Genomic DNA, 12,581 nt, shown 5'->3' with positions numbered 1-12,581 from the left:
TTTAGTAATCAAAGTAAAGATTTAAAAAATATATGTACCTATATGTATTAAACAAGAAATCTAATACAAAATGTTGTAGGTACTTATAGGAAAAGAGGGAAGACTTTTTGTTATTTATACTTTGATATTAAGCTCAAATTTCACCATAGTTGGTTAAATCGTAATCAGGGATTGGTGATCAATTATACATTGATGAACCAATCCCTGGATGGTTAGATAACCGACTATGGAGAAATTGGGGCTAATACTTTTAAATATTTAACGGTTGATTAAATTAATAGTAAGGGTAGGTATTTATTCTATTTTTGTAATTAAGTACAATTGTAGTACCTTTTAGATTGTGATGTAAAATGTGTACTTCAGCATAACGTTTCATTTAAGTAAATTAAATAAAAGCTAAGGGTTGCACCAAACATTTAATCAAAATTAAATCTACTTAGGTATTAGGTACTTTTTTGCTTAAATGAAGGTAACAGAAATAAACACAGTAATAAACTAAGTTATCGAGTAATAATACCTATGTAAGTAGATATTTAACAGTTCTAATAAAGCATTTTGTGACAATACCAAAAGGCTAGGTACAATATAAAATTATAAGGTAGCCTACATGTATAATGTAGCCAATACTACTCCGGCAGAATTCCATACATTTATTTAAAATAATTAGGTACATAAAACATACTTAGGTATAAAGGTTGGTACTTATTTATAAATAACTTAAATTAAATAACATTGTACTGTGTATTCCATTTGGTAAATACTGCACTGACGGGTTCCGGCGCAGGACCGGCAGTTTAGTAAGTACTTGGTAACAGTGCTGCCTCTAGCACCGTCGAACCCGGGTTCGACTCCCTGGCGGGGCTCATATTTGTTTTGGTTTACATAAGTATTTGATATTCAATATGTCGCACATGACAATCCGAACCGTCATATCTTGAAAAATCGCAATTTTTTTTATTACATTTTTGCATTCTACAGATCATTCTCTACAATCTGGTAAAACAGTCATATCTGTAGCTCCTTTCTGGGCCGAGATATGGACCTATACGACTGTCTTGCCTGTTGTGAGGCACACGCATTGTCGATGGACAAACAGTCATATTTTAGTTTAATACGCTGACCATGTCTGAAGCGCGGGCTCCGGTCGTTTTATCTTAAGTTAAGACAAGTGTAGTTACGAAATACGCAAAATGTGATGAATCAAAACGTATTATAATGTAAATAATACTATTTTGCTTGTTTCGCACGTAGAATTTTTATTGTATTATTTCTAGATAATACTATCTTGCCTGTTTTATTTTTGAATTTTTACTAAATTTGATTGTTGTATGTTTTTATGTGACGGTTTAGCTATGGGATTCGTCAAGATAATACTGTTTGTCCAGTTAAATCAATAATTTTTCTATGTCATAAGATAAATAATACGGTTTGTACGGTTTTTAATGTAATTATTCATGGAATATTTGAGTTGTATTAACATCATGAAGCTACATAAACGTGCTGCTAAACTAGTTTTGATGGCAATTCCTCCAAACAAAAGGCTTGGAACCTGAAGGATATTGCAGCTAAGGAACCTTAGACACCAGACAAAGACTTTGACGATGATTTGGTTACGTATAAACCCGTCGAAGAAATAGTGACTCTGTCCATGTTCTCCGAATCTTCCAGAGCAACGACAGCAACATTGCGAGCACGCCCATAGCAGCTCTGAAGTCTGATGTTTGCTTTAAATGTTTGGCCCACTGGCATTTCAGCTTGAGGTAGATTTTAAAAGCTTGGAGATTTCTTACGAATTACCATATTTCTGATGTAGTTCTTCAGAGAAACGCCGAGCATAGCTGTTATTGCTCGATAAGCGACTTTAATCCGTTGGAGGAGTCCAACAGTCACAGCCGTTTCTGAACCAGACGTCATCACTGCCACGGTGCACTGATTGAAGACCTTTGAGTTCAGACTTTAGAAATGGCCTCAAGGTGAATGTGTGACGAAGTTTACCGTATGCAGGTCAACTTATAGTATGCTTGTCTTCTGCCTAGTTTAATAGTCTGCCCAAGTTAGACAAATTCCTGAGCAACTTTGATCTTTGGCTTCCCATGCAACTACCACCGGATTTGGTTTACTGTAAGCATTCAATTAAATAAGATTTATTTCTACAAATGCAAGGTAGTGCACTTCTGTTCAGTTTTGGCGATATTAAATCCCTCTGTTGAACTACTCTTTGCAATTCAGTCTTGATTTGTGGTCCTAGATAAGCACACAGTCGATGCTATGCCAGTAGCGGCGTTTTACAGATACCCCAACACATCGATATAGCGACATTCAATTTGACATCTCTGAAAGGTTTCCAGAAGTGTCCACGTCTCGATGAAATATCCAAAGCTTTTGGTCAACCAAGGCCCCAAGGTTAATTGTAATCTTTGGTCTTCTGTATAATCTGCCTGAGTTTGGAAATAGTGCTTGACCGACGGTACGTCCTGACCGTATCATAATCGCGTCGGTTTCAAAATGCATTCAGAGCTTCGCTGACGGCAAGCTGCGATACGTGTTGAATCCATGCGGTCGGTCACGCGGTCGGTCGCTCCTTCACTGAAGCACTGAACGCTTCCCTACAAGCTCATAGCTCGTCGGTTGACTAACGTACGCTGACCGACGAGCCCGACCGACGGCTGCACCGATGTCTCACACGAAATCACGCGCGTACTCGTACCGTCAGCGTAGCTGCACTCATAGACTTGTATAGATATAGCTACGTCAAGCGACGACGGTCAGCGCTGACTATCGGTCGAGCACTATTTCTAGCCTTACTGTTTGATGATCTATGGTGATTAAGAATTTTAGAAATCTAGCCTGTTCTGGGGGCTGGAACTCAGCAAACTAATTAGTGAAACGGTTCTAAATGATCTTTGAGAACGTACATAAATCTCACTTATATAGCCTCGGTCTATAGTTCCTTAGAACCGTTTTTATTTAAAGTTCCTTAGAACGGTTACCATTGTTGAAAAAATACCACGACACTCTCGTACGATGCCTCCGGTGTTATACCAGTACAAGCAACCGACTTGCACTACTTCTTGAGCTGTCCGAGGCTTCGAGACTAGCAATACCTCCAGGTTTCAGAAACTATGAGGTAATAACTGTCTGCACCAGGATTATTTTTGATTTATAGCTGCTCAAGGGCTATTCAAATCTTGTTCTCAGTTTTCAACTTCGTCTGGTGGTTCTCCCATGCTTCTTCTTCTTCTTCAATCCCGCTACTCCTCCGAGAAGTCTGGGGCTGACACCAGGCGCTTCCATCCTTCTCTGTCGTGGGCCAGCAAGTTGAGCTCTGGCCACGACTTCCCTTTCTCTTGGGCCTCGCTGAATATGGACCGCTTCCAGGTATGAGCTGGTCGACCGGGTCGCCTTGAACCGCCCTGGGGTTTCCATTGTAGGCCACTTTCGGGATATGATCATCAGGTCTTCGCAGTGTGTGGCCCAGCCATCGCCATTTTCGCTCTTGGACGTCTATGTCTATAGGCTTTTGGTTTGTAACCTTCCATAGCTCGATATTGGTGATGGTGTTCGGCCAGTGTCTTCGTATGATACTTCGTAGACAGTTGTTGACGATCTCCCATGCTGCTGAACGAATACTTTCACCCGCGATTTAGCTCTATAGCTGCTTCTATAACTAGTGTATTGTAGCATCGAAGGTCTTTTCGTATCAGCTTCTTTATACACTTGGTGAGGGCCTGTTATTCTGACGAAATTTTACTCACAATTTGCTCTCATAGTTTGTAATTATCTATTATGAAAAGCAATAAAAAATAAAATTGTTTTTGTATCATTCTTCGCTACGGCTTAAGAAACTATGCACTCTACTAAGTTCCTAATAATTTAATTGAAAGAGTACATAGTATTTAGATAATCAAAGGTTTAAATGATGTTTTTTTTTGTAATTAAGTCTAAAAATATCAAATATTGTTCTAAAAAATAGATTTCTCGTTTTTAAAATTCGTGTTTAATCGATAAAAGGACCGATTTTCCACAGAAAAAAATATATCAAACGCTTTGTATTATTTAATTTTCCCTAAAAGAAGATAAACCGTATGTATTATCTCGACATATTACAAATTACCAGCAAGTATGTAAGCAAAAAAACGGGCTATACAGTCATAAATATGAAAATCGAAAATTTTGACAGGCAAGACCGTATTATCTTCGGACCGCCTCAGAAAAACACTTATAGATATAAAATGAAATGACTTAGGCTCAATCGAACTACATGTTTTTATTGGCAAAGAGATGATCTACCAATCACAAAAGAAATATATTTATTTTATTTATTATTCTTTGAATTATGAGACACCAAACTTTCAAAACGCGATATCTCGAAACTACGTTTTTCAAGATATGACGGTTCGGATTGTCATGTGCGATGTGTTTTGTCTCTGTCGATATTCCTCACTAAATAAACTCAATTATCTTTATTTGTCTGTATATTAAAAGCTGATGAATTATAGGAAGAAACTTGCCAGACTATAATACCTAGGTTATTGCCTTCCCAAATGAGATACACTATAATTTATAATACTTCCTTAGCTTAAACAGAAAAATACTAGCTGCAGTAAAACTTAACCTAAATACCAGTAAGTATAAAAATACACGGTAAGAATAGCGTCTTCAGTAATAGGAGGGGTGAGCGTGGATGACCCAGCGCAGCAGCAGCAGCGTGAGGCAGATGATCACGAACACGGAGATCATGACGCGCAGGGTTCGCTCCGAGCGTTGGTCGCGCTCGCTCGCGCGCAGACGCTCGATCAGCCCGTTCTGAAACGTGTGAAACCTTCAGTTATTGAGGGTTACTCTAGCGTGGCATGAAACGAAGGGCTGCTATGCAATCTGTACGTTAAGTAGTCAGCCGCTCTCAATCAACCGGTCTGAAACGTATCAAACCTTCAGTACTGGAGGGTCACTCTACCGTGGCAAAAAACGAAGGGCTGTACGTTTAGTCGTGGTTTGTGGAGCAGCGCTCCGAAACTTCGTTTTATTATGTTATAGATTGACCCCCAGTCATAAAGTAGCCTTCAAAGAAGCACGAGAAAGCTATTATTATGAAATATCTATGTATAGAAACGGTAGGCGGTAATGAAAATGGAAATTGTATCTTGATTCTTATTGTCGGAAAGAATACCTAGTAGGCAAAGGGACTTCTCAGACAGGAGTCTGCCGTCCAACCTCATAGTCCTTGACTGAGCTAGTGCTGTTGGGTGTCAGAATGCTGATGTAAGTACCTAGAAAGCCAATTAATTTATAACATACAGGGTGCAATGATAAGACAGGGCCTAAATAAAAAATATCTTAAATCTAAAAAAAATTTACAATACTGTTTTTTTTTTAAATAAAATTATGTTTGCTAACTTGACGATTTAAGGACCAAATTCCAGGACCTAATCTTCCCACTCTTTATATTATCTATAAAATGAAATGCCTCTAGCGGTATAAATTACAAACTTATTTTATTTTGTATCTAATGAAACTGAAGTTGTTTTTTCTCTGATACTGTTTCAGAATATATATCTACGGTCTACTGACCACGAAAAGTTCTTGTACATTTAAAATCTCAGCTTCTGATTAGTTTGTAGATAATTTGTAATCGAGAGCCTCAAACCCAACGTAGTATATGTATACCTGACTACTAATTAGATTACTGAAACTCAATTTAATAGATCCGTCAGCTAATTTCGGTTGGAAACTAAAAACCTAATTAAATCTTGGTGTGTAACTAATTTCTAATACCACTATGTACTTAATAAGTTACATAGTATATTACGAATTCGTTATCGTTTTGGAATCGTTTATTTTACCTGAATATGAATGTGTAAATGTGTGACTTCATGCCTCATTAGGAACCAATTTCACGCTTGCTTTATGACTTGGTCACTGGTGATGGTGATGGTAATATTGTTTACTCTTAAGGCATGGAAGTGTATCTGCATATTTCACAGGGAAATGCATAGTTGCGATGTAGCCGGTGGCTGTCTGACCGCTGTGATAAATGGCTAGGATAAAGTCTTTGTTGAATTTAAATAAATCGTTGCGTTGTTTCGGAGACTTGGCTGCTGTAGGTACCGGCGTCTAGCTGCGTTCCGCTTGAGTATTATAGTTATTTGCTTCGGAAACTTATGAATCACTGTGCGGAAACCAACCCTTCTTGAAAAATAGTGAAGTTCACGACATAGCTATGTCATTCCATAATGCTCCCTGTTTGACCTTTTGCTATTCGACAAGATAATTTAGTTCAGGACTAACAGGATAAACTAAGGGTTATAACTTATAGCTTATATAAGAGGAGGGTTCAGTTATCTGAGCTGGGAAATCAGTTTTTTTTAGAAGGGAATCAACAGGTAAAAGAAATCGATTCTGGTGAACCCTCTGTTGGTCCCGCCTGCGATACTTTCCATTAACATTGGGGCTTGTTATCATCTTTTTAGCGTGTAGTCGGGTTTTTTGTTTGTAAATAATTATATTTTTTAATGTGACAAAACTCTGTTTGGGCGTTTGCTACTAATCCAACGTTAGTGTGAAGGCTAGTACCCATCCGCCGTGCGCGGCGACCCAGCCGCCGGGCTCCTCGTGCAGCAGGTCGGCCAGCGCGGCCGCCGGCGCCGCCACCAGCTCGGTGGAGGGCTCCCCGCCGGCGGCCTCGGCGGCCTCCCGCGCCAGCGCGCCGCACACGCAGAATACTGCCGCCATCTGAGGACATGTTAAAATGTCGTAATAATAGGGGCATTAACCTGTCAAACTGTCACACATCCCGCTAAATCAGAGAAAATTAAAAATATAATCAATGTAACTGGTTTACTAATGTTTCACCGGGACGTGAGTGGTTAAAAGGCTGGAGCATTAAAGCACTATTTGGATTTGTCTGTCATTGGCCTTGTAGCACTGAAGGACAGCTTTAAAAATGTAATCTTACTTCTCCAGGTCTCATATAGATACTTAAACGTGTCCGAGTCTCGTCTAAGATACTTACTTAAATGTCTCCGAACTTACTTTAGACCAGGTGATGTTGTCGTTGGTGATCCGGCGTGCGAGCGCCAGCGCCAGCTCGGCCAGCGCGGTGTCGGAGCGCAGCATGGCGGCGGGCGCGCGCGTGGCCTGGCGCGCCACGTGGCGGAACGCGTCCGGCCGCTTGCGCTCCAGCGCACAGCACAGCATGCGCAGCGCCGCCAGCGCGCCCGACTCCACGTTGCTCACCGCGTCCTCGCCGCACTCCGTCTCGATCATGCGCTGCAGACGCTTCATTACCAGCTGAAAACCTCTCATTTAAGTTTATTAAGTTTCTAGGCATCTCATTTATCATAGCCGCCAAGTTTTCGAGACGGTCTTGAGAAAACGGTTTGGCTTAATTTATCTTGTTCATCGCAAATTAAAGATAGCGCTCCCATTTTGATACTAATCAATTTTAAAAGTTGCCACAAAGGAAGGATCAACAAGGCAATTATTAACGAGACAAAGGTGGCGAAGCCTTTCAATTTTATCTAGGGAAGTGCTAGCTACGAGTACCTACACAATTTATTCCATTTGATTTTATTTTCAGCTACTCCTTACTTTCTTAGTAGTAATGGTGGAGCGTCGTATCTGCGACTTGATGTACTGGAGGCAGAGCGCGCGGCCCTGCCTCACGATGTGCGGCTTGACCTGCGTGGGCGAGGCGAGGCACCAGCCGATGGTGGCGGAGAGGCGGCGCGACACGGCGGCGGCGGCGGCCGACGACACCATCGTGCTGAAGCGCCGCGTCGTGCGATCCAGCGCCGACAGAGAGCGCCCCGCCGAGCGGCGCACGTCTGCAACAGGGGATGAGTTATCGACGTTGACGAAAATCTGAATAGAGCAGTTGGAGCGTGCCGATATCGCTATACATGAATAGAGAGGAGAGAAAGAGGCATGGCATCATACGCTCCTAGAATCCATGCAGACCTAAAATGCTTTGCGAGCATCTGGCGTGTGAAACCATAAGGATGGACATTATAACCATAACTACTTTACCCGATTGATTGATAGCAATGTTTTTGGCTTGCTATTTGCATGAGTTTATGATGAAGCGTGTCCATAACTCACTGTTGATGGCGAGCAGGTTGTCGGCGGGCAGCGCGCTCAGCGGGGAGCTCAGCTTCCTGCGCAGGCGCACCCGCGGCGCCTCCTGCGCCGGCGCAGAGAACTCGTCATCTTCTTCTCCATCGGGTGGAATGACGTGTATGGCGATGTTGTTGCACCCGTCCACCTTTGAATACTCCATTTGGCATATCTTTGGCTCCTGTGTTAACCCTATCTGCAACAAGAAAGTTTTCTTATTAAATCGGTACGTATTCGTACGTACGAACGTTCAATTACGTCGCATGACATCCGCCCGGCGCGGCCGCGCCGCTTTGGTTGGCGAAGTTTTTCAGTTGAAACTTGTTACGAGTATTCCGGGGGGATAGGTTTAAAATTAGTTTTCAGTTACGTACTGAATAAAATATTAATGGTCTCTGTAACATTTCGTTTCATTTTGAGGGTGTGCGACTGGGTTACAATTTGAAGTTTTACCTAAATTGGCTAAAGTTAACACACAAAGGTACGTTTGAAACTGAAACTATCAGCTGATTGCTTTGCCTCCGCCCCGTGCGCCGCCAAAGTACATACGAGTAGGTACATGAACGTGGAACCAACGACGTGCTCACTCGCATTGGTTCCACTTATTGAACGAGTCACGCAATTTATATTTATAACAAAAAACAATACAAACTGATCATGTTAATCAGGTAATAACTCACCATCAATGGCGGCTTTGTTTAATTAACATGCCAAATTGTTAGCAATACAAAATAATATAATTATTTTTATGCTTATTATATTTTTCTTGCTTCGTCAAAGGGAAAACCGAGACAAATCGTGCATTCTTTAGTAATAGGAGTGATCAATAGTACAGCGCTGACTATGTTGAGGAAAGGTCGCGGTTTTTATCTTCCAGTTTGTTACCGCGTTAGCGACATACATAATGCATGCTCTCAGTACCGTACACTCTTTGTCTTAAACAAAGGGTCAAAGGCACGTACATGTTCACGATTTCCTTTCATGTTGCCTCTAACATCCATTATTGTGGACGTGACCTGACCACCACGTCACTTCAAATAGTGACGGCCGTTTAAAAGTATAACATATTTTATTATAATTTATAACTATTACGTACTTACATGGAACACATTTTTTAGAAATATTATAATTAGGTAAGTATATAAATACATATTTTTGCCAAGTATTTGACTAGAATTCTGTAAAATATTTGCAATCGTATGTAAAATATTTGAGTTAGTAGGGAGGGACATAACATAACAAATACGCCCTAAAATGTCCGCCCTTGCGGTGCAGGCAGTGACGTCGGGTGTCGCCGCAGTCCCAAATATTTACATATACGGCATTCAACCCTTCTAGGTCGCAGCATTCAGCTAAAATATGTATGTAAGCAACTATGTACGTATGGAGATACGAGCACCGCTTCGGTTACATCCCGGTACAAGGGCGTACCCAGCTAGGAGCAGGGGGGGGGCAGCTGAAGAATTAGAATTTACTTTAATAAGTAAATATATTAATTACTTACTAAAACTGCACTACATTACAGATTAAATCAATATTATATACTTACCCATATTTACTGTAAAATCAATAAAACAAATTTGGCGTCGGGCCAATACCAATATCTATGTGATTAATCTCCATATCAATAAAACACAGAAGCCCTTAAAACAATAGAGACCCGAGACAACAATAGATTATAAACAGAGGTCAAAACATAACCCTTTAGAATGTATTTGATAAGGAAGTACAGATGATGTGATAAAGGTGGCCCCCGTCCCCGCCTATAGCCTATTACTTAGATAGTTTGTACTAGGATTTCAGCAAAGCTGACCCAGTAATTTTACTAATTTCAAATGACGCTTTGAGCTCTACTGCACCTTGAGCGCGACCAAATACCTAATTTCACCTTTGCTGAAATTTCAAGCTGCAATTCTCTCACAAGACGAAGTAACAAGATTCGTGGCAATTACAGCATTCCTTGTACGAGTTGCTTGAATTAGAGTCGGCACGGAATGTCACGATGCGGTTCTTTAGTCCCGAGTGTATACCTACGAAATAAGTGATCATGTTTTATTTTCGCAGATCATTAAATATTCAGTATTATGTTATGGTTTCGCAGAGTAAAATATATATTTTTTGCGAAATTAGAATAGTTGGAATGCTGATGAAGTGTATATTAAGAATATTATGATTAATTTCCTTAAAATCACACTGTCTAATAGGTACATAGGTAATGACGTTGGCCAGCGTGGTATGACCAACATACAGTCTACAGGTTTTACTCTACAGTTTTCAGGAAAATCTTCTAAATTGCTGGAGACATCTTCGCTCTAGATTTAGAGAGGTAAAAGTAAAACTGTGAAAACTGGAGTAACAAGGAAGAGCGACCGCGACACGTGGCATAGCACGGCACGGCACGAGCTGGGCTGGACACACGGTGGACCGGTGTCAGGCTCGTCTCTCATGCTGGAACGAAGTCCACATTCCGTTAACAAGACTCGGAACAAAATTGGATTTCGACCCGACAAAATCTGCACGATACGATTTCCGAGACTTCCGTTTGAATTTTCTCGCCAATTTCAATAGCCTCCAGCAACATTTTATTTTAAAGATATTTCAATGCTGTGATTTTCCTTTCATTATCTACATTTTTAATAATTTTATCGAAAATGTATACAAGTGAAAAGAATATTTTGTTATCGTTGAAAGAAATACTTATTTAACGGTGCTATTGTTAAAAAGCTTTAATAAAAGTTTGAAAAAAGTTTGATTTGATTAAAATACTTTGACGAAGACGTTAATATGTCTATTTTAATACCCCCCTATTTGATGAGCGGTACGGTCTGACAAGTCGTTTCTGAGATAAAAAATTATAATTTATAATAGAAAAATATAAAAATTAAGATATCCTTCTTTATTTATTTTATCATATGACTTACAAACGTATAACTATTTATAATCCATCACTTTCCAATGAAGATGGACTTCAAATAATGGAAATATTCCTAAAATAAATGTCAATAACCTGTTCTACTAAGTGACTACTATCTCTATTTGTAACTATGTGATAGGTTTAAGTGCATTCCAGAGTTTTTCGTTTGAGCCATACAATATTGGCTGTGATAAAAAACGCATTAGGAATATTAGGATACACTTATTGAAGCTTGTGTTTTACCAAGTTACAATCGGGAATATCGAAAAGTCCACTCGAAACTGGATAAAAAGGAATAATTTGATTATCTATACCCATAGTATTATTATTAAATAACGCAAATTTACTTAAGCAATATAAATTTGTTCAAAGTAAGTATCACGGGTAATCAAATGTTTAAGCCATGTTTAAACATCTCTCTTTAGTCCCTTTATTAAAATCTTGTGTAGGCATACACATTATCACACATAGTACATTGCAATATTAAAAACAGTGCAATTCATCGTGAATATATTAAAATTAAAAATTAAAACATTGGAAAATTTCACTAGGAAATATTCAAAATCATTATCCTTGACTTATAAACACAGTTTAATTAACTTCCTCCGGAACATTACCGTGTATTGTATATACAATATAATAAGTACCCAGAAGTACCTACCTACCTACTCTTAATCTATTAATATCGGAAAAATGTTGTCCTAATTGAGAGTAAGGTCGAGGAAGCTAAACAAAGTAGATCTATTTAAAGGTTCCTATTTAAATTACTTTATCAACGGCGATAATAAAATTATAATAGGTAAATATTACTAATTTTTTTAATTACTTTGTAGGTAGGTAATCAATATTTTTTATAACGCACAGTAGGTAATTGGTATAATTTTGTGACTCTGTGAATGGAGGGTTACTCTAAACTGACGAAAAACGAACGAACATGAGCTGTCGTGTAATCGGCACGTTTAATACAACGAGGTAGAGTCGTGGCTCGAGCAGCAGCTCTCCGAAAGTTCGTTTTTCGTCATATAGAGTGACCCCCTGGTAACAGTGGTACCTTACTAACCGGATACACGAATCAGGGCTATCTAGATACCTAACATTAAAACAACATGATATTAAAATACTGTAAGTACTTATATTGGTTTTCTTTGGGAAAAGTACCTACCCTAAACTTGATTTAATGCCACGACCAGTAGGACTTACACATACATCTATATATTTTATTTTATTTTATTTTATTTGTTAGGGATAACAAACAGTTATACATTAAAACTTAGATATATGATCTTAAATATGTTACATGACAAAATGTATAACCCACAGCGTTATCCACGTATTACTATGTTAAATATTAATTAAATAACAAAAACAACAGTCAGAACAGATGGTGTGTGTAAATTATGAAGTAAGTAAAGTATGTATGCAAATATAATGTAAGTAAGTATTTTGTGTATTACCCCAAATAATATTAATATTAATAATATTATGTATTATTGAAATATATAAACATCCGTGAATGCAACATTTTTATCAAGTAATATAGCTATTAATGTAT

The 12,581-nt window shown here is 39.0% G+C and overlaps 1 protein-coding gene across 1 annotated transcript in view; it reads right to left on the bottom strand.

Annotated features, from left to right (window-relative positions):
• Positions 1-4,332: 4,332 nt before the first annotated feature.
• LOC105386177 overlaps positions 4,333-12,581 on the bottom strand; it is a 54,023-nt gene continuing 45,774 nt past the window's right edge. Inside the window, exons 2-6 of the mRNA XM_011556684.3 lie at positions 8,101-8,311; positions 7,591-7,826; positions 7,033-7,290; positions 6,574-6,732; positions 4,333-4,806 (exon numbers count right to left, since the gene is read on the bottom strand). Of these exons, the coding sequence (XP_011554986.1) occupies positions 4,660-4,806; positions 6,574-6,732; positions 7,033-7,290; positions 7,591-7,826; positions 8,101-8,278 (978 nt within the window). The 5' untranslated portion in view covers positions 8,279-8,311 and the 3' untranslated portion in view covers positions 4,333-4,659. The remainder of the gene's footprint in view (positions 4,807-6,573; positions 6,733-7,032; positions 7,291-7,590; positions 7,827-8,100; positions 8,312-12,581) is intronic.

The sequence above is a fragment of the Plutella xylostella genome, chromosome 4 (assembly GCF_932276165.1).
Source record: "Plutella xylostella chromosome 4, ilPluXylo3.1, whole genome shotgun sequence".
In the NCBI taxonomy this organism is placed as follows: Eukaryota; Metazoa; Arthropoda; class Insecta; order Lepidoptera; family Plutellidae; genus Plutella; species Plutella xylostella.
This window is presented reverse-complemented; position numbering and strand designations above follow the sequence as displayed.